This window comes from Melitaea cinxia, chromosome 19, assembly GCF_905220565.1.
Source record: "Melitaea cinxia chromosome 19, ilMelCinx1.1, whole genome shotgun sequence".
Lineage (NCBI taxonomy): Eukaryota > Metazoa > Arthropoda > Insecta > Lepidoptera > Nymphalidae > Melitaea > Melitaea cinxia.
In genome coordinates this window covers 1256595-1284306 of record NC_059412.1, presented here as the reverse complement: position 1 = coordinate 1284306, position 27712 = coordinate 1256595, and the positions used below count along the sequence as shown (strand labels likewise).

At 35.5% G+C, this 27712-nt stretch overlaps 1 protein-coding gene across 1 annotated transcript in view; it reads right to left on the bottom strand.

Annotated features, from left to right (window-relative positions):
- LOC123663023 overlaps positions 1–27019 on the bottom strand; it is a 52353-nt gene extending 25334 nt beyond the window's left edge. Inside the window, exons 1-2 of the mRNA XM_045597765.1 lie at positions 25391–27019; positions 13300–13456 (exon numbers count right to left, since the gene is read on the bottom strand). Coding sequence (XP_045453721.1) covers positions 13300–13456; positions 25391–27019 — 1786 coding nt within the window. The remainder of the gene's footprint in view (positions 1–13299; positions 13457–25390) is intronic.
- Between the last annotated feature and the right edge of the window lie 693 nt (positions 27020–27712).

The following is a 27712-nucleotide window of genomic DNA, read 5'->3' as shown; positions in this document are numbered from 1 at the left end:
ACATGATAACAACCTGGACCGGTGGCTTAACGAGCTCTCCGAAGCAGGGTGGGGAGCAGTGGTCTCGGTAAATATCACATAATTATTTTTCCACTAACATGTAGCTAAATCATATATAATATTCACCGCCGTTTAGTTATGCAGTGATAGAAGATTGAATTAGAGTGAATATTCTTTTACAAAATTTTGTAATTCCTATTTAAGTATTTTATTGTTAAATCTCATTGCGATTCTATGCTACGTCATTAAAAATCTGAAATACTAGTCTTAACTAGTCTTAAATGGAAAAAATAATAAAAAATATAAGAAAACTGTTTATATATATATATATATATATATATATATATATATATATATATATATATATATATAAATCTACTGGAACTGAGCGCAGATTACTTCATTTACATAACAAATACGCATTTTAAAAAATCTCACTTGAGACTTGGGGAGGGGAATAATGATATAAATAAATAAAAATAAAAATGGTATAGCAATTTTTTTATACAACTGGGTCGGCAAACAACAGCTCACCTGGTGGTAAGCGATTACCGTAGCATATAGACGCCTGCACCACCAGGAGCATCGCAAGCGCGTTGCCAAACCTACCCCCAAGAGGCTTTGGTCACCTTACTCGGTCCCGGAACACAATACTTCTTAAAAACTGTATTATATGATCTTTTTCCCAGTCGGGCTGCTGCAGATTTTGGGCAGAATATTTCCTACTGTGCCCTGCCTTATTTATTAATTAACAGTACTGTACTTTACTGACTACAGATAGTTGTAAAAACTTGGTCCTAGCACATTATACACAGTCATAGTAATAATAATAAACAGTAATATATTAAAATAATAATGGATCCGGCAGACGTTGTCCTGATAGCAGCGCCACCTACCAAGTCTAATTGAGATAAAAACTACCATATCTCCCAAGTTAGACCAAATTACACATTGACCTTAATCCGTCTGTTGCAGACGATTTATACAATGTTAGAAAGACACTGTGTTGCCTAGGACGCTTTTCAGGAAAACGCAGAGTTGCCTAAGCTCTGCCCACCCTCTCGACCTCACTGGCTAGGAACGAGTCGATACGTGTGGAGCCAGTTCGGCTGCAGGAGTCTTTCGCATTTTAGAGCTATGCCACGAATGCTTGACGGAGACCCTATTCCGGGTTTCAAATGAAGTTTTCCTTCTCCAGGATCCTGATGATTTTGAGCCAGGTTTATCCCTCGGTCGCCTTTTACAATCCCCACGGGAAGAAAGGGGATGGTGCTATTCTACTCAGCCGACACCACACGGCAAACGGAATTAATCGCCCACATACATCGTGACACGAAATTTTTATATATACAGACAGATATAAGAGTATAAGACTATATAATGATCTATTCTTGATTCTATAAGTAAACTGGTGTTTAAAAATACGATCCAGTAAATTTTAAAATCGAAACTTTCATCACAGAGCTATGACTGTTATGAGTAAACGTAACACAATGAACGATAAATATTTGCATCAATTTGCAATTACAGTGCTTTACGTAAAAATGCACAAATCTAAATTCAATTTCACGACTTAGACACAATAAAAAAAACGAGCTATTTTAACAGAGGAATGTAGATTGAAAATTCACGCCGTGAAACCGACGTGAGCGACCGTCCGTGATTGTCGCGTCACATGCACGGAATATTTTGAACGCTCATTAATATTTTTGTAAACATTTTTAATGTAAGAGAGTTGTGTTGAGAATAGTATAGTCAGGTAATATTTATAGCTATTGTTTGTTGTGAATTTTGCATAAGCGTTATCGAAATCAAAATAACGTTATTCAAAAGCGACTCGGAGTGTAAGTTCTGCAGAGAAGAGCCGCCAAGGAACTCCGCCGTAACTCTTTTTTTTTCTCGCCGTAAGCTTTGATGGCGATACTATGTATAGTAATTATTGTATGTGATATCTGTTAATCTGTAATAAGTTCGAAGCTCAAATCTATTTATATGATCCTTTGGACTTATACGAGTAGCTAAGAGTGGGATATTCCCAGGCTCTTTTACTTTTAATCGACTTCAAAAAAGGAGCAGATTACTCAAATCGACCGTTTTATGTGTGTTCGGAGATAACTTCGTCGTTTATGAACCGATTTTGAAAATTCTTTTTTGTTGGAAAGGAGATATCCTAAGTATGGTACCATGATAAGGAAACCAGGATCAAATGATGGGATCCTAGGGAAATCAAGGAAAACCCCTGAAACACCGCATAAGTTTTTCCTGGGTGTTCCAATTTTGAGGATTTTTAATTTAATCGAAAGCTGATGTTTATAATTTGGTCACATTAAATTTTCATCGAGATCTGATAACAACTTTTGGAGTAATCTTGATCTTTGATAATGCGTATTTACTAGGCAATTTTTTCGTCTACCTACGTTGTATTAGTTGTCGATGTAACTGAAGTCTGTTTTTTTTTTCGTTTGCCAGCAAACACAATTATAGTTACTATAATACCAAAGTAGTGCTGTACAAGTCTATTCTTAATAATTCCTCTATATACTTGTCTATCTAGATGGTACCTAAAAAGTTCGATTCGAATAAAATAGCGTTAAAATACTATAAAATAACTGAGTTGTGATAATAATGCTAAATCGCACACAGGTAACAACTATTTAAAATTAGGAGATATATTTTGTAATCATTGAACGTATTTAACTTAGCTATTACTTACTTGATTTCGACTACGATCTCGTGACGATAATTCAAATTTTTATACGTATTACTAGCTGACCTGGCGAACTTTGTACCGCCTTATTTTTTTTCTTAAGTATAATAATTAAATATATCAACATAAAATATAGCCTATCTTTCAAGTTGGATCAAACTGCACACGGTGTTCAAATTTGATTAAAATCGGTTAAGTAGTTTAGGAGTCCATTGAGGACAAACATTGTGACACGAGATTTATATATATTAAGATAAGCCGTTCATAATGAATTTATTACCAACCAACGTTTTATAATAGAAGCTACAGGGCAAACCGAAGCCAATATCAACCGTATTAAATTTATAGAACTGAAATAAAAATCGTATTATAGTAATATTGTAAATTTTAAATGACTTTATCGCCGCGTAAAGAGAGCCGCTGGTGAAACATTATGTTCGGAGAGATATACAATGACAGCGTAAGAGGATTGTGACAGGAATATAATAGAAAAAGCTAAACGAAATGAAAATAAAACATAAAAAACACTGAGATTTAATTTAGAATGATTTGTTGGTTCGTTTTCGATTTGAGTTAATCTAAAAATAGTACGTGTTGTAACTGATTCTAGTACCTACATTGTTTCGAGATATTTCGAGCGGGTTGTGTACCGTTTGTTGTAGAACTCGAATAGTCTTTCGTGAATATCGTTATGAGTGAAGTTTTATTTGGGAAATTTAGGTATTTGTTTGTAATTTTTTTTTAATAATTATAACTAGGTCAAACAAGCGTATATTGTAATTGATATATTATAGAAAATATATAATATATCAATATATAATATAGTGCTGTGTGGCTACGGCACTAAAGAATTTAGCCACCCCCTCTCTTCCCGTGGGTGTCGTAAGAGGCGACTAAGGGATAACAAGGTTCCACAACCACCTTGGAACTTAAGAAGCCGACCGATGGCGGGATAGCCATCCAACTGCTGGCTTTGAAATACACAGGCCGAAGACGGACAGCAGCGTCTTCGGTGCGACAAAGCCAGTACTGCGGTCACCAACCCGTCTGCCCAGCGTGGTGACTATGGGCAAAACACATGAGTTCACGTTATTTTTGGCGTAAACTTGTGGAAGCCTATGTCCAGCAGTGGACTGTATAGGCTGTAATGATTGATTGATTGATGATGATATTATAGAAATCCCATTTATAAATTGAACTGAAACAGACTAGTTAGGCGCTGATTACGCTGCCTTCGTTTTTATAATTATCTTTCATTTTAAAACCGACAGTCCCCCCCGGACTGTCGGTTTCGGACCCTCCTACCCAGCAGTGGGATGTTATGTGGGATGATGACAGGGTGAATGCGTGCGTGCGTGCGTTTTTCCCTAATAACGATGGTCTCGTATGGATATTATAAAGTTAATACCTTCCACAATGAAACTATTCCATGTTAATGGGGTGACATTTTATAGTTACGTTGTAATTAAGTTAAGAAATTTGTTAATTTTGAGGTAAAAAAAGTCTACTTTAGATAATAATCTGTCTGTGGACTGAAAAAATTTGAAACATCACACCGCGTCTATAGAAAGGGAAAAGTGATCATAAACATTATATTCCCAAATTTCACTTTGAATGGATAAAACCACCTATTTCCTTAATAACCAGTAAACCCATTTTACGAGTGAAAAACCTTAAGTAAATATCTAATAAGACAGAATGTGTTTTAAATATTAAATTAAATAAACTTTGCCCTTCTTATTATTTATTACTGTTACATATAACACGAGCTTTTATAAGAACATTCTAAATAACTTGTGTGTCCATTTGTTTTTATTAACACAAATAAATAAAATTAATTGGTTATAAGGCCGCACTCCGGACGCGACACCCACTTGAAGCGGTCACACAGTTCACATCCTCTATGTTATGTTATTTTAATTAAATATCAAATTAATTTTATTTCAAAAGATATATCGCTTTGACCTTTGATTGCTAAATTGTCTAGATGCTGCGTGTCTTGGTGATGCATCACTTTGATAAACTATCAATGACGTATTGGTAGCTTTAATTACAAGTTATGTTATCGCTTGTATTTTATAAGTTTTTTTTTATAACTAGTTCGGCAAACAAGCGTACGGCTCACCTGATGGTAAGCGATTACCGTAGCTTATAGACGCCTGCAACACCAGAAGCATCGCAAGCGCGTTGCCGACCCAATCTCCAATCCCCCCCAGGAGCTCTGGTCACCTTACTCACCAACAGGAACACAATACTGCTTTAAAGCAGTATTATTTAGCTGTAATCTTCTGTAAGGTCGAGGTACTACCCCAGTCCTATTTTGAGCAAGAAATTCCTGCTGTGCCCTACCTCAGTTACCTGCTGTGCCCTACCTCAGTTATGTAAAAGTATAGTTATAGTAAATTATGGTAGATGTGGTAGAACCACACTCCAAGGAAAATCAGTCTGAAATAGCTGTTACGGCTGCGTTTTGTACGAAAAAAGACAAAATTCGAAATTCCTCTGTATGTTCTCCTTATCTGTTCCTCTGTATCTTTATATTTTTGTGATATTTACGACAAAACTGGTCACTATAGAATCTAGATCTAGAGATTAGAATTCTAGTTTAACCATTGTCTGAAACAGGCTGTCTATTTTCATTACAAAATATTTAATACATCATGGCAATAAAGATTAGTATTATTATTATTATATATATCAGTCTTTCTATAATTAGTTACCTATTACCTAATATTGGAAACGTGCAGAGATTGTTCAACTATTCGGACGCACTAATCTCAGAATATACTAATTTGATTTTAAAAATAATTATTACATTCGTATACCAGTTTATCAAGGAGTATAACAGGCTACTAAGCATCACGCTACGACGTATACGAGCAGAAAAATAAACAACAATACTGTAACAATTTTTCTATAATTTATACATCCAGACGCTCGACAGCTGACCCAAGGTAATCTAGACGAATACTGAACTGGCAGCCTCGCCGCCCGCCCCGTGGCCCGTGGGCGAAGCAATCGGTCTTCATTATATATCTGCCTCTACACATTACGTGATTCACTGTTCCGAACGTAGGATTACACATCAATTATATTTATTTATAATTTTCTTGATATTAGGAAGAACAAATGAAATAGTGACTTTTTATCGGTCTCCACTTTGGAGATTACACATTACCTACGTTTGCGCTCCTTAGTCTACGATTTTTGTTTTATAACTTTGGGAGGACACGTTGGTGAGGTAGTTACAGGAAAGAGTTTCTGTTGTGCGGTCGTATGTTCGATCAAAGTACGTGACAGGTTACAGGCCATTTTCATATTTGTCATATTCTGACTGTTGGCAATGGTGTTGTGTGTGTTTTGGGATTTCCTATACAGAGGGTACCTTACCATTATATCGATTGTGTACTTACTCGTAATGTCGACAACACTAATGTCCGGTAAAACTCGAATTAATTTATGTGACATCTTACAGATATTTATATTTTATATTCTTTCTTTTATGTATAACAAATAATAAATAAATAATACCATAAAATAATCTTTGATAAGACAATACGACCTGTATAAAATAGTAATGTTAAAATGACTATTTTAGTTTATTAGGTACCTTACCTAGAAAATATAAATCTTACATCCTATTTTAATTAAACAAGGTCCTGTTTCAGCCTGTAATATCTCACTACTAGGCCTCTTTCCCCATGTAGGAGAAGGATCAGAGCTTAATCCATCACGCTGCTCCAATGCGGGTTGGCGGATATATTACGAGTAACGATCGCTATCAGGTACACCTGATACACATGATAACAACCGGGACCGACGGCTTAACATGCTCTCCGAGGCACGGTGGGGAGACCCAACAAGGACTGCACAAACACCCAGAATACGGCAAACATCTGTATAGCCAATACAAATGTTTGTCCTACAACAAAACAACAACAGACAAGGTCGGTTACACTTTCTGCAAAAACTTACTTAATTTTTCATTCCTTCGTGAGTACAGTATTTATTCAGAGAGTTAAATGAAACGTTGAATTCTTAATGAACAATCAAGTAAAAGATTGCCCATACAATTTCGATCCATATCATGATTTTTTTTTATCTATAAAATGATATCAAAACCTAATTGGTTTTTTTGAATGTGTAATATGTATTTTTGTTACATATTTGTATGATAATAATAAAGAAAATAAAAAAACGAATGTTCTCAGACAACACGACTGAAGTAAAACTTACGTAACGTAAACTCTTTCTATCTTCACTAACTTATACCTCCCTCTCAACTTCCGTTCGCCTCACCCGATCACACTTATCGTAACGCTCTCAACACGCGTTCCCCAACTTACTCCCAAGTCATGCGTGCGAAAAAAATTACACTTAAAAAATCGTTTAAAAGAATGCTTACCGACAATATCTAATTTATACCGAAAAAGAAACAATTCTTTCGGCAATTGTATACGTTGTGCAGTACGAGCCACTGTCGCAAACAGTTTTAAGATAACGACCCGATGGTATGTGCTATATTTAGGATAACGCGCAGATTCCGATACAACACACTCACAGTGAGATGATCTTCATGAGATTATGCAAAACTTCTTCATCTATACTAAGGTTTAACCGGTCCCTGTTAAATCTATCCGACGGATGGCGGTATTCAACGGATAAAAGTTTATATTATTATTATTAATATCCTATAAACTAAATCTCGCTACCATTTAATCTAAAAATTATAGTTTGTTAATTGAGGAGAAATAATAATAAATTGTCCTAATGGCCTTAAGCTCCTGCTGTTAAAGTCTACTTGTAACTTATGTGCAGGATAAACCTTATCAACAATCTGTAAAACAGGCTCGAAGTTTATTGAAGTTAATCCTGTTATCTAGGCGACGAATTCTGAGACTATGATCCCGTTTTATGCGAATCATAAATATCTTGAAACATTCCTGTAGTTTTAAACTCGAATAAATCAAAGATAGTACCGGAAATACATATTGTTAAGTATTTAAAATGCTATAAAAGTATTTTTTTTATCCTATACACTTCTTAAATTTTAAGTAACAATTTCTTTTTGTCTTTGATTCGGCCACTTCTGTCAATTATCTTCAAAGTCACCATCATCATCATCATCATCACTACAGCCTATTGCATTCCACTGCTGGACATAGGCCTCCACAAGTTCGCACCAAAAATGGCGTGAACTTATGTGTGTTGCTTATAGTCACCCGCTGGGCAGGCGGGTTGGTGACCGCAGGCCTGGCATTGTCGCACCGAAGATGCTGCTGCAAGTCTTCGGTCTGCGTATTTGAAAGCACTATATTATATTTTATATTTTTTCTTTTTATTTGCGTGATCTTTCTGAGACCAAAATACTTTTAATAGACAGCAAATATGCAGCGGTTGCCTTGACTTTATATATATAATAGTTACCATATCCTATAGATATTTGCCAGATTAGTTAAATTAAAACTGCTTTAATTCAATTGGTGTAAATGTTAATCTTTAATCTTTTACTGGCCTTAAAATACCACAAAATTTAACAAGTAAGCAATTACCCACAACTGCCCATAAAACTATTCAGATTGTAATGTTTGATAATTACGCTAAAAATATTAAAGCACTAGAAACGTCTAATTAAACACATCCAAACATTCACAAATATAATTCGCCTACGGAGCACAAACAAAAAAAAAAATCAGTCATGATGCAATTACGAAGTGACGCATCCAGATTTATAGCTATAATGAAATCAAAATAAACTCTGAATGTGTCACGAAAACATAAAAATTTTCGTACGTCCTCGCGTTCGATGATTGACAACTGTTGGTAATCTGACATAACATTAAAGCCACTATCGCACATTCACCACAACCTCAGACGTTTTCCTGCATTCCAAAATTGTTTGTCCAAAGTCTGGTTCAGTATAAACACAAATAGTGATAATTCTTCAATCTCCCGCAGACAAGACGGTAACAAACAACAACGATTTGTTTGTTTGATCTCATGAAATAATATTCTCGGAACGGATTTTTCAATTTTTCGCATCTGTCTGGAAAATAATATCACGAATTGAGATGTAGGTATATTGTATTCTGCAAGAAATAATGTTTATATTGTTTTAATATAGAATTGTATCTACCGCAGAATATCTTGAGATATAAATAGTTTTGTTTATAAGTCAATTTCAGGCTCGGATATCTGATAGTTAATATTGGTAGGTACCACCAGCGTACATAGTTAGGCGTTCTGCTGTCTTAGTGATAACTAAAGACGCAAAATTCCATTAAGTACGAAACACACATACACACATACAAACACACACACATACACACACACACACACACACACACACACACAAACACAGACTCACGCACACACACGCACACACAAAAATAGACACACTCACACTAAGAATAGTAATCCCTTTTATTTTTATTCTATATGTACCTATGATTAATATATAAGAGGATCGCCTTTCCATACGAGTATATAAAAAAAAACATGACAGAAGAGGAACTGGGATACGGAGGGCACTTTAAATATTTTTATACTTGAAACATAGAACACATCAAAATTCAACCAGTATAAATTTAAATATTGGAATTACTTCGGTAAAAATAAGAAATTTGCATTTTTTAAAATATAAAAAAAATCTATTAAAATAACTACAATGATAAGACATCGATAGGTACAACTCTCTGTACATCACTAGAATACACATATACAATATATCTAATGCATATTTTTTAAAATATTTAAAGCAAGCTAATATCATTGTTTTTGTAGTTTTTGTCTATTTTTAAGATTTGGTGCGAAGCATTCGGAAATTCTTAAAATTCTTCAGATGACGTAATTTGTTTGACAGTTGTTAAGCAAGTAAAGACGTATAAATGTAACGCGAAATTACCTATGTATAACTATAACCTATGCAACCAATTCGTAAATATCTGTGATTATATATTACTGTGAAACAGATTAAACTATAAATTTTTGTGAGGTATACTACAAATAAAGTGAATAAAATTTGACTTCTAGTTTTATCTGCTTTTAGTAACAATTCTGAAACCGTGACGAGTATCTTTTTATTTAAGAAAGATTCTTATAACCCTAATTTACTACACGTCCCACTTAAAATCACAATACATTAGAAATACAATGAGTAACTCTGTTCATTTCACACTTAACAAACTACATTTAAAGAAACAATTTAACGCACAATCTAAAACAACTACCAAAATCAATAACACAATAACGCTAGCATTTGAAATTCATATAAAATCTCGCGAGTGCCAAGTACTCTATGGAGCTGTTAAAATTATAAACCACCTACATTACAGTTTGTAATCAGAAATAATCTCTTAAGAAACTCATCAAAACTGAGATCATGTGATTGGGTTCAAGCGACATTCTCGATTATCCGTTGCCAAGTATCAAACAATGTACAGGGTGTTTTGATTCCTCCTACGTGACATCACGATACGGCTTAAAATATTTTGTTCATGTCAGTTTTGATATTATTTATGTGTTTACTATTCATGATGGTTTTAGTGTAGGGGTGACAAAAGCTTAACATCGTGATTATGATACCCACAAGGGGTTTGTCGGTCTGACTATTTAACCGCGTGGATTTTCCTACCATTTTAGTGAGTACTTAAAGTCTTTGGCATCCGTCATTATATTCTACAGTTTACAGTTAAAATTTTAGTTTTTTAATAATAGTAATCACCCGGTACAGTTCCACTACCACCTTGGAACTCTTAAAGCCGACCATAACCGCCGGGATAACTTTCCAACTGCTGGCTTCCAAATACACAGACCGAAGACGGGCAGCAGCGTCTTCGGTGCAACAAAACCAGCCCTGCGGTCACCAATCCGAAGGCCCAGCGTAGTGACTATGGGCAAAACACTTGAGTTCATGCCAATTTTGGCGCGAACTTGTAGAGGCGAATATCCAGCAATGGACTGCGACAGGCTGATAATGAATAAATAGTAATAGTTTTTAAACACTACAGATGTACAACAATTTAAAGGTCATTTCGTGGATACACATAACAATATACACAATACTTTAATATAGAAAAGAGATGAAAAGTCAATTACTTGCTATAATTTCAATACATATTATATATATCCGATATATATCGGATATATCCACTATTTCAATCAACTGTATAAGCCTGTAATGTCACTCGGGTGCGTGACGTCATGACGCGTCACGCTTGCGTAACAGACGACTACGTGTATATTTAAAGGCGGTCATTTGCAAATAGCACATGTCTTGCATGTGTCAATGTATTTATAGAAACACTCGAGTAGGTCACCTGTGGGTACATTTTTTAGCTTCAATTAGCGTTTGTCGGAATCTTTGTCCTCTATATACAATCTGCATTCAAATCGACACAATCTTAACAAATGCATCGAGTTACACAGGAGTTTTTTTAAGCTATTTATTAAGAATGTTCTTGTTAATAATTCTCCACTTATACTTTATCGATCAACATAATAACCTATTAGACTTAGATACGATCTAAATATATAGTTATGATCTCATGGAATGAATCGAAATAAACAAGAACTTTTGAATTAGGAGCATAGTAAATAATTTACCAGTTAATAGGATAAATTATTAACTAAACTATACAGGACCGAAATAAACCCCAAATAATTTATTTCGAATTAAATTTCTATCAGATATCATATATTCTAAATAATGTTTCAACACGTCACAATATTAACAGGTTAAAAGATAAAATCGTCTACACTGTGAGACTTGTCAGAGTTGTAAAATCAATTTGAAATGAGTAACGGTCAGCAATAACGTTAGTATGATGACATTACACAGAAAATTATTAAAATCGTATAAATCTAACGTTAGAAGATGAAACTGTGACTGGCATGGGACCAAGTTTCACAACAGTGATGGGTCGATCTCCGCTCTCGTAGACAGAAACTTTGTCTTTCTTATGTTGTATATATATTATTGGTTGCATTTAAATCGCACTTTTTCATAGCGTACATACATATCTAATTAAGGTACAGCACAGCAGGAAATTTCTTGCTCAAAATATGGAGCAGCCCGACTGGGGTAGTGCCTCGACCTTACAGAAGATCATAGCAAAATAACACTGTTTTCAAGCAGTTTTGTGTTCCTGTTGATGAATAAGGTGACCAGAGCTCCTGAGGGGAACTGGGGATGGAATCTGCAACGCGCTTGCAATGCTCCTGGTGTTGCAGACGTCTATAAGCTACGGTAATCGCTTACCATCAGGTGAGCCGTATGCTTGTTTGCGATCTAGTTAAATAAAAACGGCAACATAACTGCCAATGTTTTGGGTGACAGCCGTCTGATATGGATACAAATTTTTTTTTGTAATAAATATACAAATAAATAAATTTTCACCCAGATTCGTGGCGGGAATCGAACACAACCCCTGAATCAGAAAGCAGGGTTACCACAAAATACGAGTATGTCAACGAGCTAGTCAAAGTAGTCAGTACTTTGTATTGGTAGGCAACATACCAAAACAATAGATTCAAAATTATGATTTTGGAAAACGAAATGTCTTAACACATTACTGTTATTATTATTATTTTTTAATACGAGTAAATTCGTTCATTGTATGAATCCAATCATCCAACACACTTTTTATCTAATGAAATATTCGGATTACAGCACACGTAGGTATGATTGAATGCTACAATTTTCTAATTACATCGTATGGTATTTTAAATTGTTAATGGAATATTATAACACAACTAGCTGACCCCGCAAACGATGTTGTGTCATATATACTATTAACCCCCCTTAAAAGGGGGGAGGGGGGCTTATAACTTAGGGGTATGAATAATAGATGTTGGCCGATTCTCAGACTACCCGATAGGCACACAAAATTGGATCAAGGAGTATAGTAACTAACATTGTGACCCGAGAATTTTATACATAAGATAAGACTATATATATAAATATGGATCATATCTTACTTTATTTGAAACCAGTGTTAGACAGTGTCAATGTCGTGCGTCGTGTTTAGTGTTTTTTCTCAATCCTCGTTCCGGATGTTTCGATCAACTCGTATTTAAATTTTATACTTTTTAAAATTGTCATAAAATTTTTCTAAAATGTAAACATTCATTTTGCAACAGTCACGTAATATTTATTACACGTTATTTAATTTACTTCAAATACATTTTTTAGAATTTTTGACTTTCCAAACATAATCCACAGAAATTAAGAAGACGATTATATAATTATTTATTTTTTTGGTTTTTGAGATTTCATAATGAGTGAACGACCTCACGATTTTATACATATAAATGAATAGATATTAATTAATTTTTAAATTATTTTGCTTAATCTATGTAGTGTTTATTTGAATGCCTGTAGTTTCATATATATGTACTTATATTGGATCAAAAACTTATTTCTAGTTAGTGAATCAGTGAAGAATAGATATTTAAATGTTCGTTACTAAATCCCTAGATCTTTTGTGACTTTTTATACGTTACCTACGAATAAAATCATGAAGAGGGCAAAAAAAAACCTTAAACATTTCATTCTCTGTAAAAACATGGTGATAATTCTCAAAGATTCTTACCTTCAGGTATCTTGATAGTGGTTCCAAGGTTGAGTTGCTGCAATCTCGCCAGCGCCGCCTGCTGCAGTGCCCTCCTCTCCACCTCGGTGAGGTTCAACAGCGAGGTGTCAGCCAGCCGCACGCACCGCCCACTGCCGTCTGCCCAGCAACAACTGCCCTGCACAACGCGTCACGTCATCACACCGGGGTATATTGTATAAAACAGTTTTAACATAAGTAACAATTTAACGTTAACATTTGCAGATGGTTAAATTGTTAAACAGCTTCTATGTAAAGCACTGTCTCTCTTAATCTTTTGATTAGGAATTATAGTATATTTTCACTAAAAACTCAACTCGTTGCTGTTTAAGAAACGCCGCAGTTACTCTTTTGAAAAAGTATATATAAACTGTATTTTAAAATATGATATTAGTCTCATCTTGCATAAAATACACTGTCAATAATACCAACATCCACCAACATTCCATAACCACACATCTTTATTATCTATGTAATCCTGCACCGAATAAGGCTTTATATATTAATTTCTTTTTTAATAAACACTTTAAATTTATCTCGAGACGATTGCAAAATTTTTATGACATTTTATTATACATGCCAATTACGTAACCCAGAAAGGAGACGTTTACTTTGCGCAGTCGAAAGGTTGGAGTTACAATTTTGTTATTCCTTCTCGCGTTAATACCGCGGTTATAATTTTGATAATAGTTAACGTCGCCTAGAAGAATCGGTACCAGCGATGTTTATCCGTTTGTGAATGTTAAATTTTATTTAATATTTTTGAAATGTACAATAAAATGATAATAAATTTAAGAAATATATAAAAATACTATTTCAAATTTAATGAAACATATTTAAATATAGCGTGAAGTGAATGAAAGAGAAGCGGCAACTTCAACGATAATAAAAATAAAAGCATTAAGAACGACGAAAGAAAAACATACAACATGAGTTCAGTGAATTAATAAAAACAGATACTTGTTAGTGTTGGGAACTACTACTTGGTGTTAATAAAACCTGTGCCTAGATACAGACACATCGATCCATATAAATATATTTAAATATAATACAATTTGTTGAAAAGATTGTTTGTAATTAAAAAACTATTAAACTATTGATATAAGCTATAGTGCTGTGTGGCTACGGCACTAAAGAATTTAGCCACCCCTTCTCTTCCCGTGGGTGTCGTAAGAGGCGACTAAGGGATAACAAGGTTCCACAACCACCTTGGAACTTAAGAAGCCGACCGATGGCGGGATAACCATCCAACTGCTGGCTTTTAAATACACAGGCGGAAGACGGGCAGCAGCGTCTTCGGTGCGACAAAGCCAGTACTGTGGTCACCAACCCGCCTGCCCAGCGTGGTGACTATGGCAAAACACATGAGTTCACGTTATTTTTGGCGTAAACTTGTGGAGGCCTATGTCCAGCAGTGGACTGTATAGGCTGTAATGTATGTATGTATAAGCTATAAATTGTCACGCTATGACTGAGCAGAACAATCGTCTCAAATATTAACTCTGGTAACCGCTATGCAAATAGTTCTGTTTGCAGGCAAACGAAAAAAAAACCGACTTCAATTATATCGACAAGTAATACAACGTAGGTAGACGAAAAATAGTCAAGTAAATACGCATTATCAAAGATTACTCCAAAAGTTGTAATCAGATCTCAATGAAATTTAAATGTGACCACATGAGGAACATCGGCTTAATTGGTACACCCAGTAAAAAGTTATGCGGATTTATGAGTTTCCCTCGATTTCTCTGGGATCCCATCATCAAATCCTGATTTCCTTATCATGGTACCACACCAGGGATATCTCCTTTCCAACAAAAAAGAATTATCAAAATCGGTTCACAAACGACGAAGTTATCCCAGAACGACGTCGTATACGGTCGACTTGAGTAACCTCCTCCTTTTTTGAAGTCGGTTAAAAAAACTAGAATATTTCTTTATATTAGAAATATTAATAGCGTTATAAAGTTGATATTTAACTTGATGTTAATTTGAAGTTTTTATTATAATCATCATAGTCACTAACTGAACACTAACTGAGGTAAGGCATAGCAGGAAATTTCCTGCTCATAAATGGAGCAGCCCGGCTGGGGCAGTACCTTACCTTACATAAGATCACAGCTAAATAATAGTGTTTTTAAGCAATGCTGTGTTCTTTTTGGTGAGTAAGGTGACCACAGCTCCTGGGGGAAATTGGGGGAAGGGTCGGCAACGCGATTTGCGACGCTCCTGGTGTTGCAGATGTCAATAAGTTGCGGTAATTGCTTACGTGAAGCGTACGCGTGTTTGCCGACTTAGTTAATAAAAAAAGCCATCTATTGACTATACCTATGATTCTGGAGTAGTCTATTTTCTAGTTTTTCTCTAGTATTATGTTCAGTTCTCGTGTGGTGACTTGGAATAATTTTTATATACATATAAATAGCAACATAATCTAATAAATAATGTATCTCAACCAGCAATTTTGTGTACTTGCTCCCCTTTATATTATACTAGCGACCCGCTCCGGCTTCGCACGAGTGTAAAATATAATTATAGCCTATGTCATTCACTGAAAAAATGATTAAAATTATATTATATTATTCATTACTGCCTGTGGCCCGCACGCGTTAACTTTAGAGTAAAAGGCGGCCCGAACCGCCGCAAACGCTACGTCCCGCAATTTTTAAATCTGTAATATCTTCGAAAATATTCATTCAAATCATATGCTGTAAAGGGCCATATAGTCTATATTAAATCAACAATGTACTTAAGGTATTTAATTAGATAAGGATTAATGCTGTATTAGTTAAAATCGCTTCGAAAATTAGTCATTATTTGTCGTAAAAAGTAAATGACAAAAAAAATGTTATTGTGGGATATCCATAAGGGATAGACATTATACCATAGCGGAGTTTTATGTAGAACTTTTAAATGCGTACAATACTTAGTACACTATTTTGATAAATCTCGTAGGGTTCAGCCTGCGTTTGAAATGTTAGCGGAAAAAATTTAATTATTTACGACATTAGAAACCTCAAAAATAACAGTATTTCTCCACTATTTAATGGATGTTATTATACATATAAACCTTCCTCTTCAATCGCTCTATCTATTTAAAAAAACCGCATCAAAATCCGTTGCGTAGTTTTAAAGATTTAAGCATACATAGGAACATAGGGACATAGGGACAGAGAAAGTGACTTTGTTTTATACTATGTAGATAATTTGTATAAAACTTTAGTTCAGCGATGGAAATATCTATAGACGATATTGGTTTCAGCCCAACTATGGTAGTATGAAGTAAAATATTTACTAAATTTAGTTAGTAAAGCTAAACATAAAGCAGATTTTATTCTTTTCAAGTGACAAAAAACCCAACTCTTTTGTCCGAAATGGTCTGTTAATGTAAATGATTGAATACAGCCATAGTTAATTAGCATCATGCATTTCGCGCGTTCTTTCAGTAAAAAGAAGTACCCTATTTCTGTAAAATACACCATCTCGAAAGAATATATGGAATTTAATTCCAATGTAAAAAAAATATAAAAATATATATATCTAAACGATTACGTTAGACGCGCCTATCTTTCAACATCTCAACTGGCAGTTACGCTGTCAGTATTTTTTTCAAACAATTCCGGATCAAAGAAGCGATAGCTATAAACAAACAAAGTGTGAAACAGTTATACCAGACTATCATTACTGTCACGACACTTAGCATTTTACGTTGTATAGCAGAATTAGGAATCTTATTGTTTATATTTTCTTTTTATCTCCAAAGTTGGTCAAATCAGACTGTATACGAATGTTCAGTTCTGTTATTAACATTGTCTGACGCTGACTTTGAAATAATAACGAAAGTTTCAAATGGTAACGCTATAAAATATCACAGATAGAGAGTGAAATCGCTGAACGAATGGTATTTTGTCTGTGTGACTCAATGTGTGTGTTTTTGATAAATAAGTTTCAACCGAAAGAACGCCTACACACACCTCTACTGAGATCGATGCAGATTATAATCGTTGTTATAAGTGGAGTTGTGTTGTCAAGGGTAAGTTCATCAACATTATTGAGCTTTTTAGCTAAATAAATATTTTACATTTTCTTTAAAAACCTTATTTTTATATTCGCTCTGTTGTAGCAGAGACGTGCGGCATTTTATTTCTAGTTTTTTTACAGGCAATTTAGTTTTTAATATGGTTCTACGTAAAGATATGCCACGGAAAAGCGTAACGCACGCTCCTCCGTGACTCCGTGATGACAGGGGTAAATAAAGATATTGTAAAAAAATACATTTTTTGTACTACTTATAAGTGATCAATATGAATGTTTCTTGAACACATAGGAATGCAAACGCGGTTATTTTCCTTTAAACCGGCCGAATCAGTTCTAAGCGGACGTATACTAAACTATAATCCCTCCTTGCCAAATTTCATTTTTGTTCATCCTGGATGGATGGACCAGATGTGACCTTTCTCTTTTATATACATAGATTACGATGCATTATTTCGACACCTCCTCACTATCTATCGAGCATACATTTTAAATTTCAAGTCTATTACTTCAAAAAAATAGGACTTTCATACAAACATCCAACCCCCATTTTACCCCCTTAGAGGTCGAGTTTCATAAAATCCGTTCTTAGCGGATGTCTACGCCCTATAAGAAACCTACCTGCCAAATTTCAAGTTTGTTACTGTTATAGTTTCGGACATTTCGTGATGAGTGAGTCAACCTACCATCCCCAGTTTTAACCCCAAAAGGGAGTTAATTTCTAAAGATACATTATTTGGACACCTTCTCACCATTTATAGAGCATACATTTTAAATATCAAGTCTCTTACTTCAAAAATATAGGACTTTCATACAAACTTCCAACCCCCGTTTCACCCCCTTAGAGGGATCGAGTTTCATAAAATCTGTTCTTAGCGAATGTTTTCGTCCTATAAGGAGCTTACCTGCAAAATTTCAAGTTTGTAGGTGTTATAGTTTCGGAGATATCGTGATCAGTGAGTGACCTTTCGCTCTTATATATATAAATAATATTTATGTATTATAATATTTAAAATTTAATAAATAAAGGTTATACTAACGCCGTGGTCGACGTTTTAAATAAGTTTTCATCGCCACTGTCGCAATCGCGACGATTATTAGCTACGGAGTTACGGCCAATAGGACAAGATCGGACGCACACTATTTTTTGTAAGATTAAATTATTCCTTTAAAGAAATAATTTAATTTCGTATAGATAATAATTATATTAAATCGCAATTGAAAAAAAAAATTGACTTCAATTACATCGACAACGTAACGTATGTCAGTAGACGAATGTAGACGAAAAAAATAGTAAGTAAATACGCACTATCAAAGATTACTCGAAAAGTAGTGATCAGATCTGGATCAAATTTTAATGGGATCACATGATAAGCATCAGCTTTTGTTTGAAATAAGAATCATCGAAATCGGTACACCCAGTAAAATGTTATGCGGTATAATACAACGTAAAAACGCATTGTCTATACCAATATTATAAAGAGGTAAAGTTTCTAACTTTGTTTGTATGTAGGAGGTAATCTTCGCAAATACTGATCCGATCATGAAAATTCTTTCACTAACAGAAATCTACACTATACAGGAGTGATATAGGCTATATTTTATTATTATTGGAGAAAAATTCAGTGAAAAATAATAGTATATGTATGTCAAGTCGGAGAAATACGAGCGAGATGGAAACTTTACTATATATTTTCATCACGAAAATAATTAATACCCAACGAAGTGAGCACGTGTCTGCTAGTTAGATATAACCCGACAAGTACTTGTTAGGTCACAATTAAATTTAAATCAGACCAAATGCACCTCCTTTCGTTTTAAAAAAAAATCATGGAAATCAGTCCACTCAGTCAAAAGTTCTGAGGTAACGTACATAAAAAATACAATCATATTAAGAATCTCCTCCTTTTTTGAAGGTCCATTAAAAAGGAGTCCTTTATCTTAACTAATCACTTCTAATTTTGCGTCTATAACTATCATTCATATTAGTCAAAATTAGTTTTGAGAATTTTATAAGTAACTATATGTAATCAATTCAATGTTTGGTTGTAAAATACAAATTTATTAACCTGACTCTAACACCAAATTTTATCTTTATAAACATTATTATAGTGTATTTGTGGCAGTGAAAGAATTTGCAAATTGTTTTAAGCTTTGATTTGATTATCTATTCATATGTAGTTATAGAAATAACTACTTATATTAATGAATAAGTTTCTAAAATACAATTCATTTTGGTGTCTATTATAACTATGAATATAATCAAAACTATCTTAAATAAACAAATAGATACAATTATATTATATTTATAAGGTTAAATTTATGTTAATAAATGTTGAAACATTTTTAAAATCTGTAATATTATTTTAAATTATTTTTAAATATTCTTTAATCTTCTTACACAAATAACATAAAAAATACACGAGATCTAATTATTGTGCTAGTATAGCGTGCAATTAACATAAATTCAACGTTAATTGAGTAAATTTTGAAGAAATAAAAACTCTTTGAACAAATTACTCGCCAGATCCTAAACTATAACATTTGACAATCTCGATAACAAATTAATGAATTAGGCGAACGACATCAAAGTCGCCGTGACACATGCGATGTGCCTCGTAAATAAATACAAAGTTAATGAATAAATATTGTGTCAGTTGGGCCTTCTAGTGTGTGTATAAAGTGTTTGATATATCGTTTGTTCTTGTTTTAACTTTTTAGAAAATGAAGTCATAATATAACAATACAACATGTAATTTTAAATATGTTTTTTTGGCTTGTTTATAGTTCACATTTCTTATTTATTTGAAAAAGGTAATTTTATCACTGATCCTCGGTGACCGCGTAAAGCTGTTGGTCCCGGCTGTTATCATAGACACCTGAGTGCCTAGTGCGAGTTTTTTCGTCTCGCAATAACGGGCGTAAATTTAACTTAATTTTGTATCGGAAATTCGGGATTTCAACCTAGTTCTCAGGTTTGTTGCTAGATGACTCTGTATCGATTGTATCGTATACTATTCTTTATCGTCTAGGCTGCACTGTTTAAATTCCCATACAAAATAATCATCACGTTTAAGCGCGTTTCTGTCATGTTTCTGTGAATAAAACTCGCACTAGGCACTCTGATAGCGATCTTTACTCATAGTAGGGATTATATTGCCAACCCGTAGTAGGAAAACGTGGCTGATTAAGCTCTCTTCTACTACATAATCAAAGAGACATATGCTATAGGATGTTACAACTTGTATCAATTGAGGTAGGACACAAATATGGAGCAGCCCGACTGGGATAGTACCTCGACCTTACAGAAGACCATAACTAAATTTTACCGTTTTCAGGCAGTATTATTTTCCTGTTGGTTAGTAAGGTGACCAGAGCCCCTGGGGGGATTGGGGATATGGACGGAAAGGCGCTTGCGATGTTTCTGGTGTTGCAGGCGTCTATAAGTTACGATAATCGCTTACGATAATACCCACCTCGAATGCTTACGAAAGCGTAATTTAATAATATTAGTAAGTAAAATATTGTAGAGATATTAATATAATTCACTTAAATTTAACAAAACAAACGCTCTTAACTAAACATCTAACTGTAATACGAATAAAAGAACTAAAAAAAACATTTAACTTTTACTTTAGTTCGGTAGCAACGTACATATATAAAATTGAATTTATTCGCGTTCTAGAAAGTGTATAGTGGTAATTTGTGTAAAATTATGGCCAGTACAGCTTAGCGAAGCGAGAATGTATCTGTAGATATTACATTTAAATAGTTTTGAGGTTAACAGATTCTGTAACACATGTGTTTATTCTGTCAGACGAAATATGTACTAATAAATTTTTACTTTCCTTATATTTTTTTGGTACCGTTTCGTTAAAATACGAGTACTCTCAATTCGTCAATAGTTGTTTTAGAGGAATGATTATTTGATCAATCATGCAAATTATAATTGTGTTTGCTCACAAACAGAAACAACCAAATTCAATTTCAAATTTGAAGCGATTTGTTGTAGGAACCACACGACAAGCACAAGCTTATGATTGAAAAAAAATATTTTTATGAAGTTGGTTGAAAAGCATTCTCCAAAAACCATGATAAAATTCAAAATCTGGTGAAACGGGGAAGAAAACGTGTTCATCTGGAAGTGATCATCTAAGTATCTTCTAGTCAGATTTTTAAAACTCTTTTTGTATTGAAGATATTGTTTTGTTTTAGGCTAACGCGATCACTTTTCATATTTAAATTTATACTTGTTTGGGTGCTTACCACGTTTATTGTTTTTTTGAGATACCTCTATTTCGGCAATGATTGGATCGCCATCGTCACAGGGAGACTCCCCTCCCCCCTCCGATATAAATTTTGAATATGAAAGTTTTGTTTGTTGTAAGTACTTGTAGGGTATAAAACATCGCGTAGACATAGCTAAAGACATAGTGATAGAACAACCTAAGAAGACACTGAAAGATTAGCTTAGTAGATTAAATATTGTAATTGACTTTGGGCAACTGGCTAGTATTGAAGTTTGTAATGCTCCAAGCCTTAAAATGTAGCAATTTCTAATTTATATCTTGGTCTCACTATCATGACATATTATTTGCTAACTAAACGTTAAATTATTTTAAAGTTAATTCGTGTATTTATGGCGACTAAATATATGACGCCGCGTTGGCGCAACGGCTATGGATTGTGCCTGTTGCGCTGGCGATTACGGGTTCGATCCCCGCACATGACAAACATTTGTATTAGCCATATAGATGTTTGCCGTGGTCTGGGTGTTTGTGCAGTCTTTGTGGGTCACCCCACCGTGCCTCGGAGAGCACGTTAAGCCGTCGGTCCCGGTTGTTATCATGTACACCTGATGGCGATCGTTACTCATAGTAGGGAATATATCCGCCAACCCGCATTGGAGCAGCGTGGTTAAGCTGTGATCTTTCTCCTACATGGGGAAAGAGGCCTATGCCCAGTAGTGGGATATTACAGGCTGAAGCGTAAATATAGAGGATAAAAGAACTTTGTTATTAACATTTCTATTATTAGAGCCGCTATATACATCATCATTATCATAACAGCCTATACAGTCCACTGCTAGACATAGGCCTCCACAAGTTAACGCCAAAAATAACGTGAACTCATGTGTTTTGCCCATAGTCACCACGCTGGGCAGGCGGGTTGGTGACCGCAGAGCTGGCTTTGTCGCACCGAAGACGCTGCTGCCCGTCTTCGGCCTGTGTATTTTAAAGCTAGCAGTTGGATGGTTATCCCGCCATCGGTCGGCTTTTTAAGTTCCAAGGTGGTACTGGAACGTGTTATCCCTTAGTCGCCTCTTACGACACCCACGGGAAGAGAGGAGTTGGCTATATTCTTTAGTACCGTAGCCACACAGTACTATATACATATATTATATCAAATCAATAAATAAAGAAAAATAAAAATTGATAATGTATTGGTATGTCTGACTTACAAATTCGTTATTAATATTACTACGAGCTGAACTTACTAGCTGATCCCGCAAACGATGTTTTGCCATATATGCTATTAACCCCCTTAATCCCCCTTATAAGTTAGGGGTATGAAAAATATATGTTGTTCGATTCTCAGACCTACCCAATATGCACAGAAAATTTCATGAAAATCGGTCAAGCCGTTTCGGAGGAGTTACAAAAATCGCGACACGAGAATTTTATATATTAGATGATTTTGACATATCATAATACATAATTTCAGTAAGAGGACAAAAATAAAGATCTAAGATGGCCCAGTGTATAGAACACGCAAATCGACACCAGAAGGTCGCGGAAATAATCCGGGCTGGCACAGTTAAAGTGCTAAAATTGTCTTGAAAATTAATCACGGATTTAACTTTGAGTAAAAACTTGCAAGACCTCCAAGTTTCGGGTAAAATTCTTAAAAATATTTATAGTATGTAAATAATACTAATCTGCAGTAAAGCAACGGATATATTTATATAATTATATATTTGCACTAAGAACAATACTCACGGTGATTGATTACTTTTAATATTTATTTTTATATGTACGTAACTTATTTATTTACTATTTACTATAATTTTGGAGTGTTAGTTCATGTGCATGCTTTTCTAGGCAATCTGAGAATTGTTCGTCTGAAATGCCACTATCATAAAACGCACGCGAACAAGAAAATATTTTTATGATGTATAATAATTGTGTTTGCTCGCAAACGAAATAAACCGACTTCAATTACATCGACAAGTAATACAACGTAAGTAGACGAAAAAAATTTACAAACGCACTAGTCGCCAGTACGATTTCTTTGGGATTCCATCATCAAGTCCTGGTTTCATTATCATGGTACCACCCTTGAAGTACATCTCCTTTCCAACAAAAAAAAGGAATTATCAAAATCAGTTTATGAACGACGAAGTTATTACATACACACACACATATATATTTGTGTGTATGTATATACATGGTCGAACTGAGTAACCTCCTCCTTTTTTGAAGTCGGTTAAAAAAGACACGTGCAACTAACAGCCCGTGAATATTGTAACACTGATTGATATTTATTTGACTACGCATTAGGCTATAAGATATGAGAGCTTGATAAAGTCGAGTGAAATTTCTTTGACTTAAGTCCGCGCATAGTTCTAAAAGATTACCGTAGTTGGATAATAGGATAAAATCTTGTAAATACTCGAGTTTGCTTTAAAAGTGAAACAGTGTAAACAAGTGGCTATCAGCTGCATGTAGACCCGACACGTGTAACTACCTACGTAAATAAGAAATAGAACAAACTCATTGCTAGCATTAGAAATTTCTCTACAAATTAATTTAATTTTAAATGTTTTGATAGTTTATTAAAGTGTGTCATTAATTTTAAATGTTCTAATCGTTTTTCAGTACATTACATATTGATTTCGAGTTCAATTTATTGTTATTAAATACTCAATATAATTAGTGATATCATTAAAATATTAATATTATACATATCATATTAATTATCATATTGATTTACATTTTAAAATAATACATGTACCTACGTCACGTTATTGTTTGTCATGCTTATACAAGTTTTTTTTTAAAAAACAAAGTTTAAAATGTAAAAATAAAATATCAATATATATTGTTATTATAATTTCGGTAGAATAATGACTACTCCTTTTGAACTTTGTATTATAATTTAGCGGAGCAATAATATACTTTGTCTAATAACGATGCCTTCCGGTAATATTTATTAAATATGGGACCTTGTCCCAGAAAAGATAATGTGAAACAGTCTTCGTATTTTAGAGGAAAAACTATATTAAAAACATTAAAAATAACTATTAATATAACTCATAAAAATAATGTAATGTACAGAACCTCTTACTCATAAAGATACCCTCAGACTACAGGCCTACGTAATTCTACTACGGATCGCTACGAAGGGCTACGTATGCTACAAATTCCGTAATGTTGTTTTGAATGTTAACGTTAGCCTAAATTCTAAAGCCTATAGGCTCTTAAATATTTTAAGCATAAAATATTCTGTAAAAAGTTTTCATTTTTAATATTTTCAGAAGAACAAGAAAATGACAGACACTTATAATACATTTAGTTTTTAGGTTACGTGTTGAAAGATGAGTGTGTCAGTCGTGAAATTATTAGCATTTTTTTTAATTTTTTTGTGTGCATTACTGACTATAAATATTCTGTTATTAGTCATCACATATTATCCAGTCAGGCTGCGCTAGACAAAACTTTGTCTACTAATAACAAAAACATAGTATCTGTGCTATAGTTAATTGTTATTTTCTTATTCAATAGATGTCAAGAAGATCACAGTTTAATAATATAGCTTTCAATCTTGTGTCAAGTGTTGTGTTTCTGTGGTGAGTGAGGTGGCTAGAACTCCCAGGAGGGATTGGCGTCGGCAACACGCTTGATATGCTTCTGCTGTTGCAGACGTCTATAAGCTACAGAAATCGCTTACCATCAGAAAGGCGTACACTTGTTTGCCGACCTAATTGTATAAAAACAAAATACATAGTTTGATTAGTACAGAATGCATTGCGACTGACCTGAGGTGTCCAGGTGGCTGCGACGCGACTTGAAGACCGGCTTCGGGTGCGCCACAGCCGCCTGCTGACGCTCTGAACCACGCTGCTCGAAGACCGTGACTTCTGCATACCACCTGTGGGGGGAGCCACTGTTGTTGCATTTCTACCCAATAAGGTGGACAAAAACGAGTGCGACTGAGATGGTGACGGTGGCGATGTTGGCGTCGAAGCCACTGACGCGAATTGCAAATCTCTATACGTCAATATCCATGCTTCGTCTGTTTGACAGCCCTTGTGAGGACCATCGTCGTCCACGTCTCCTGGTTGACGGGGTTTAATATTCCGCAGATTTTTGTCGTAATTAATACGCTTAAAGCGATCAGTCTTTTCGGCGTCTACACTCTTTTTTCGCGCCATTCTTAAGTATCGTTTAATTGTGTCACTGACTGACTGTGAGACATCGTCGTGATCGACACTTGATCGCCGTCTCGGCCGCCTTTCTGGCGGTGGACTTGTCGGGCTGGTGGGCACTGTTGCAGCCTCCAGTTTTTCTTTATAAGCCCGTTCCAAATCTTGTATCACTTCTTCCGGGATAGGAAGAGTCTGCGTACCAGCATCCACAAGTTTTTCTTCTAACGATTCACCAAATACCTCAATAAGAGGCGGAGGTGACATCGGCGGTGTTTGTAAATAGTCTTCATCATTAAACTTTGAACCAACAACTCCTCGACTCCGAAAAGCGCCCCGCGAATTTGACGCACTGTACCCACCGGCTGAACCCACTGGCCCGAATCCGGGCGAAATACCACCACTCCTACCTCCTCGATATGGTTTAGTTTTACGAAGATCATTATATAGTTTTTTTAGTAAATTCCTATCATTTAGTAAATCACGCACTGTAGTGTCTCTATTTGAAGTGCGGTTATAATATCTACCAAGGTTTTCATGCAGTATTCTTTGCGCTGGATCACCATCTGAATCAGTAGGCCTGCGTTCTGATTGCCTTTTAAGATAATTTCGCAAAGCCTGTAAAAGCTCTTCGGATTCGGAAAGCCGCGGCGGCCCTTTATCATCCTCTATTTTCAGGTACTTACGAAGTAAATCAACTAATAATACATCATCATCTTCTGAATGCACTGGACGAGAAGATGAATTATTTAAACTGCTATTATTAAAGGTCGCACTGGTCGACGGAAATCCTGAGGATGTTGGGGAAGGCGGTGGTGCCGCGAAAAAGTCACGCCTAAGCTTCGCGATGTCAAAACGACCACCCGACGTGTGAGGTATAAAGAGTTCGGTGGGTCTGACGGGTGGAGCTGGTATGTCATCGGAGGGCGAGCGAGCTCGAACCGAGCCACCGCGGGCTCTCTTTTTACGGCGTGGCTTCGCTAGCACGCCAGGGTAGGAACTCTTCCTCCACAGCAGAAAGCGCGGTTCCCTCTGACAGACCTCCTGGAAGTACGCTTCGATACGAGGAACGTCCTCAGCACGGTTCTGCGTCCCGTCCGGGATGAGCCGGCGGCCGGCATCGGACATATACTTCCATGTCTTGCGCGTGAGCAGCCATCGCTCGCGCGGCTTGTCCCGGCGGCGCACGGTCTTGGTCATGGGGTCGGCGAGGTCGAGGCGCGCGGGGCGGCGGCGCTCCATGCCGGCGTCAGGGGCGCGCGCGGGTCCCTCGCCGCATCTCTCGGCCTCGACGCGCGCACCTGCCCGCGCGAAACTGAACGTTCCTCCGCACCGTTCGAAATATTATGCGCCGAAATAGACGTCCGGTAATAGTGCGGCCGTGAACTGAATATAGGGTGCGCTCAAGCGGCGGCGCTCGGCTCGGCGCGGCGCGGACTGCGCGCTGCGTAAACAAACGGGCGCCCACGCCGCTGCGAGCCCGCTCCTGCGCCTGCGCCTCTGCCTCTTGACCTATGCGGTGACAGTCCCCATAATAATATCAATATCTTGAGACTGCTCTGAATGCCGTTCATGGTATCTCCATCATTGCGTAGTATTTCGACTTCCTTAATTTATCAAAAGTAGTTTAGATTTATATTACCAATTCTATTTGATTAAGAGGAAAACTTAACACGTATTAACTGAATCATATAATTTATTACAAAGTATCTTGCGGAACTGTTACAATGTTGCAAGTGATTAAATACAACCTAGTGTTACTACCGTCGCACTATTTGAACGGCTAGGCTAATTAAACGCGTTACTTGTGACAAACGGCCTCCGCTATTAGTTATTTGTACAATAAATGAGGGGTTGTTTTATAAATATTTAAAATAAACATTTGGCAATTTTTTTAAAAGGATAAATAATTTGTTACTGTAGATACAAGTGTCA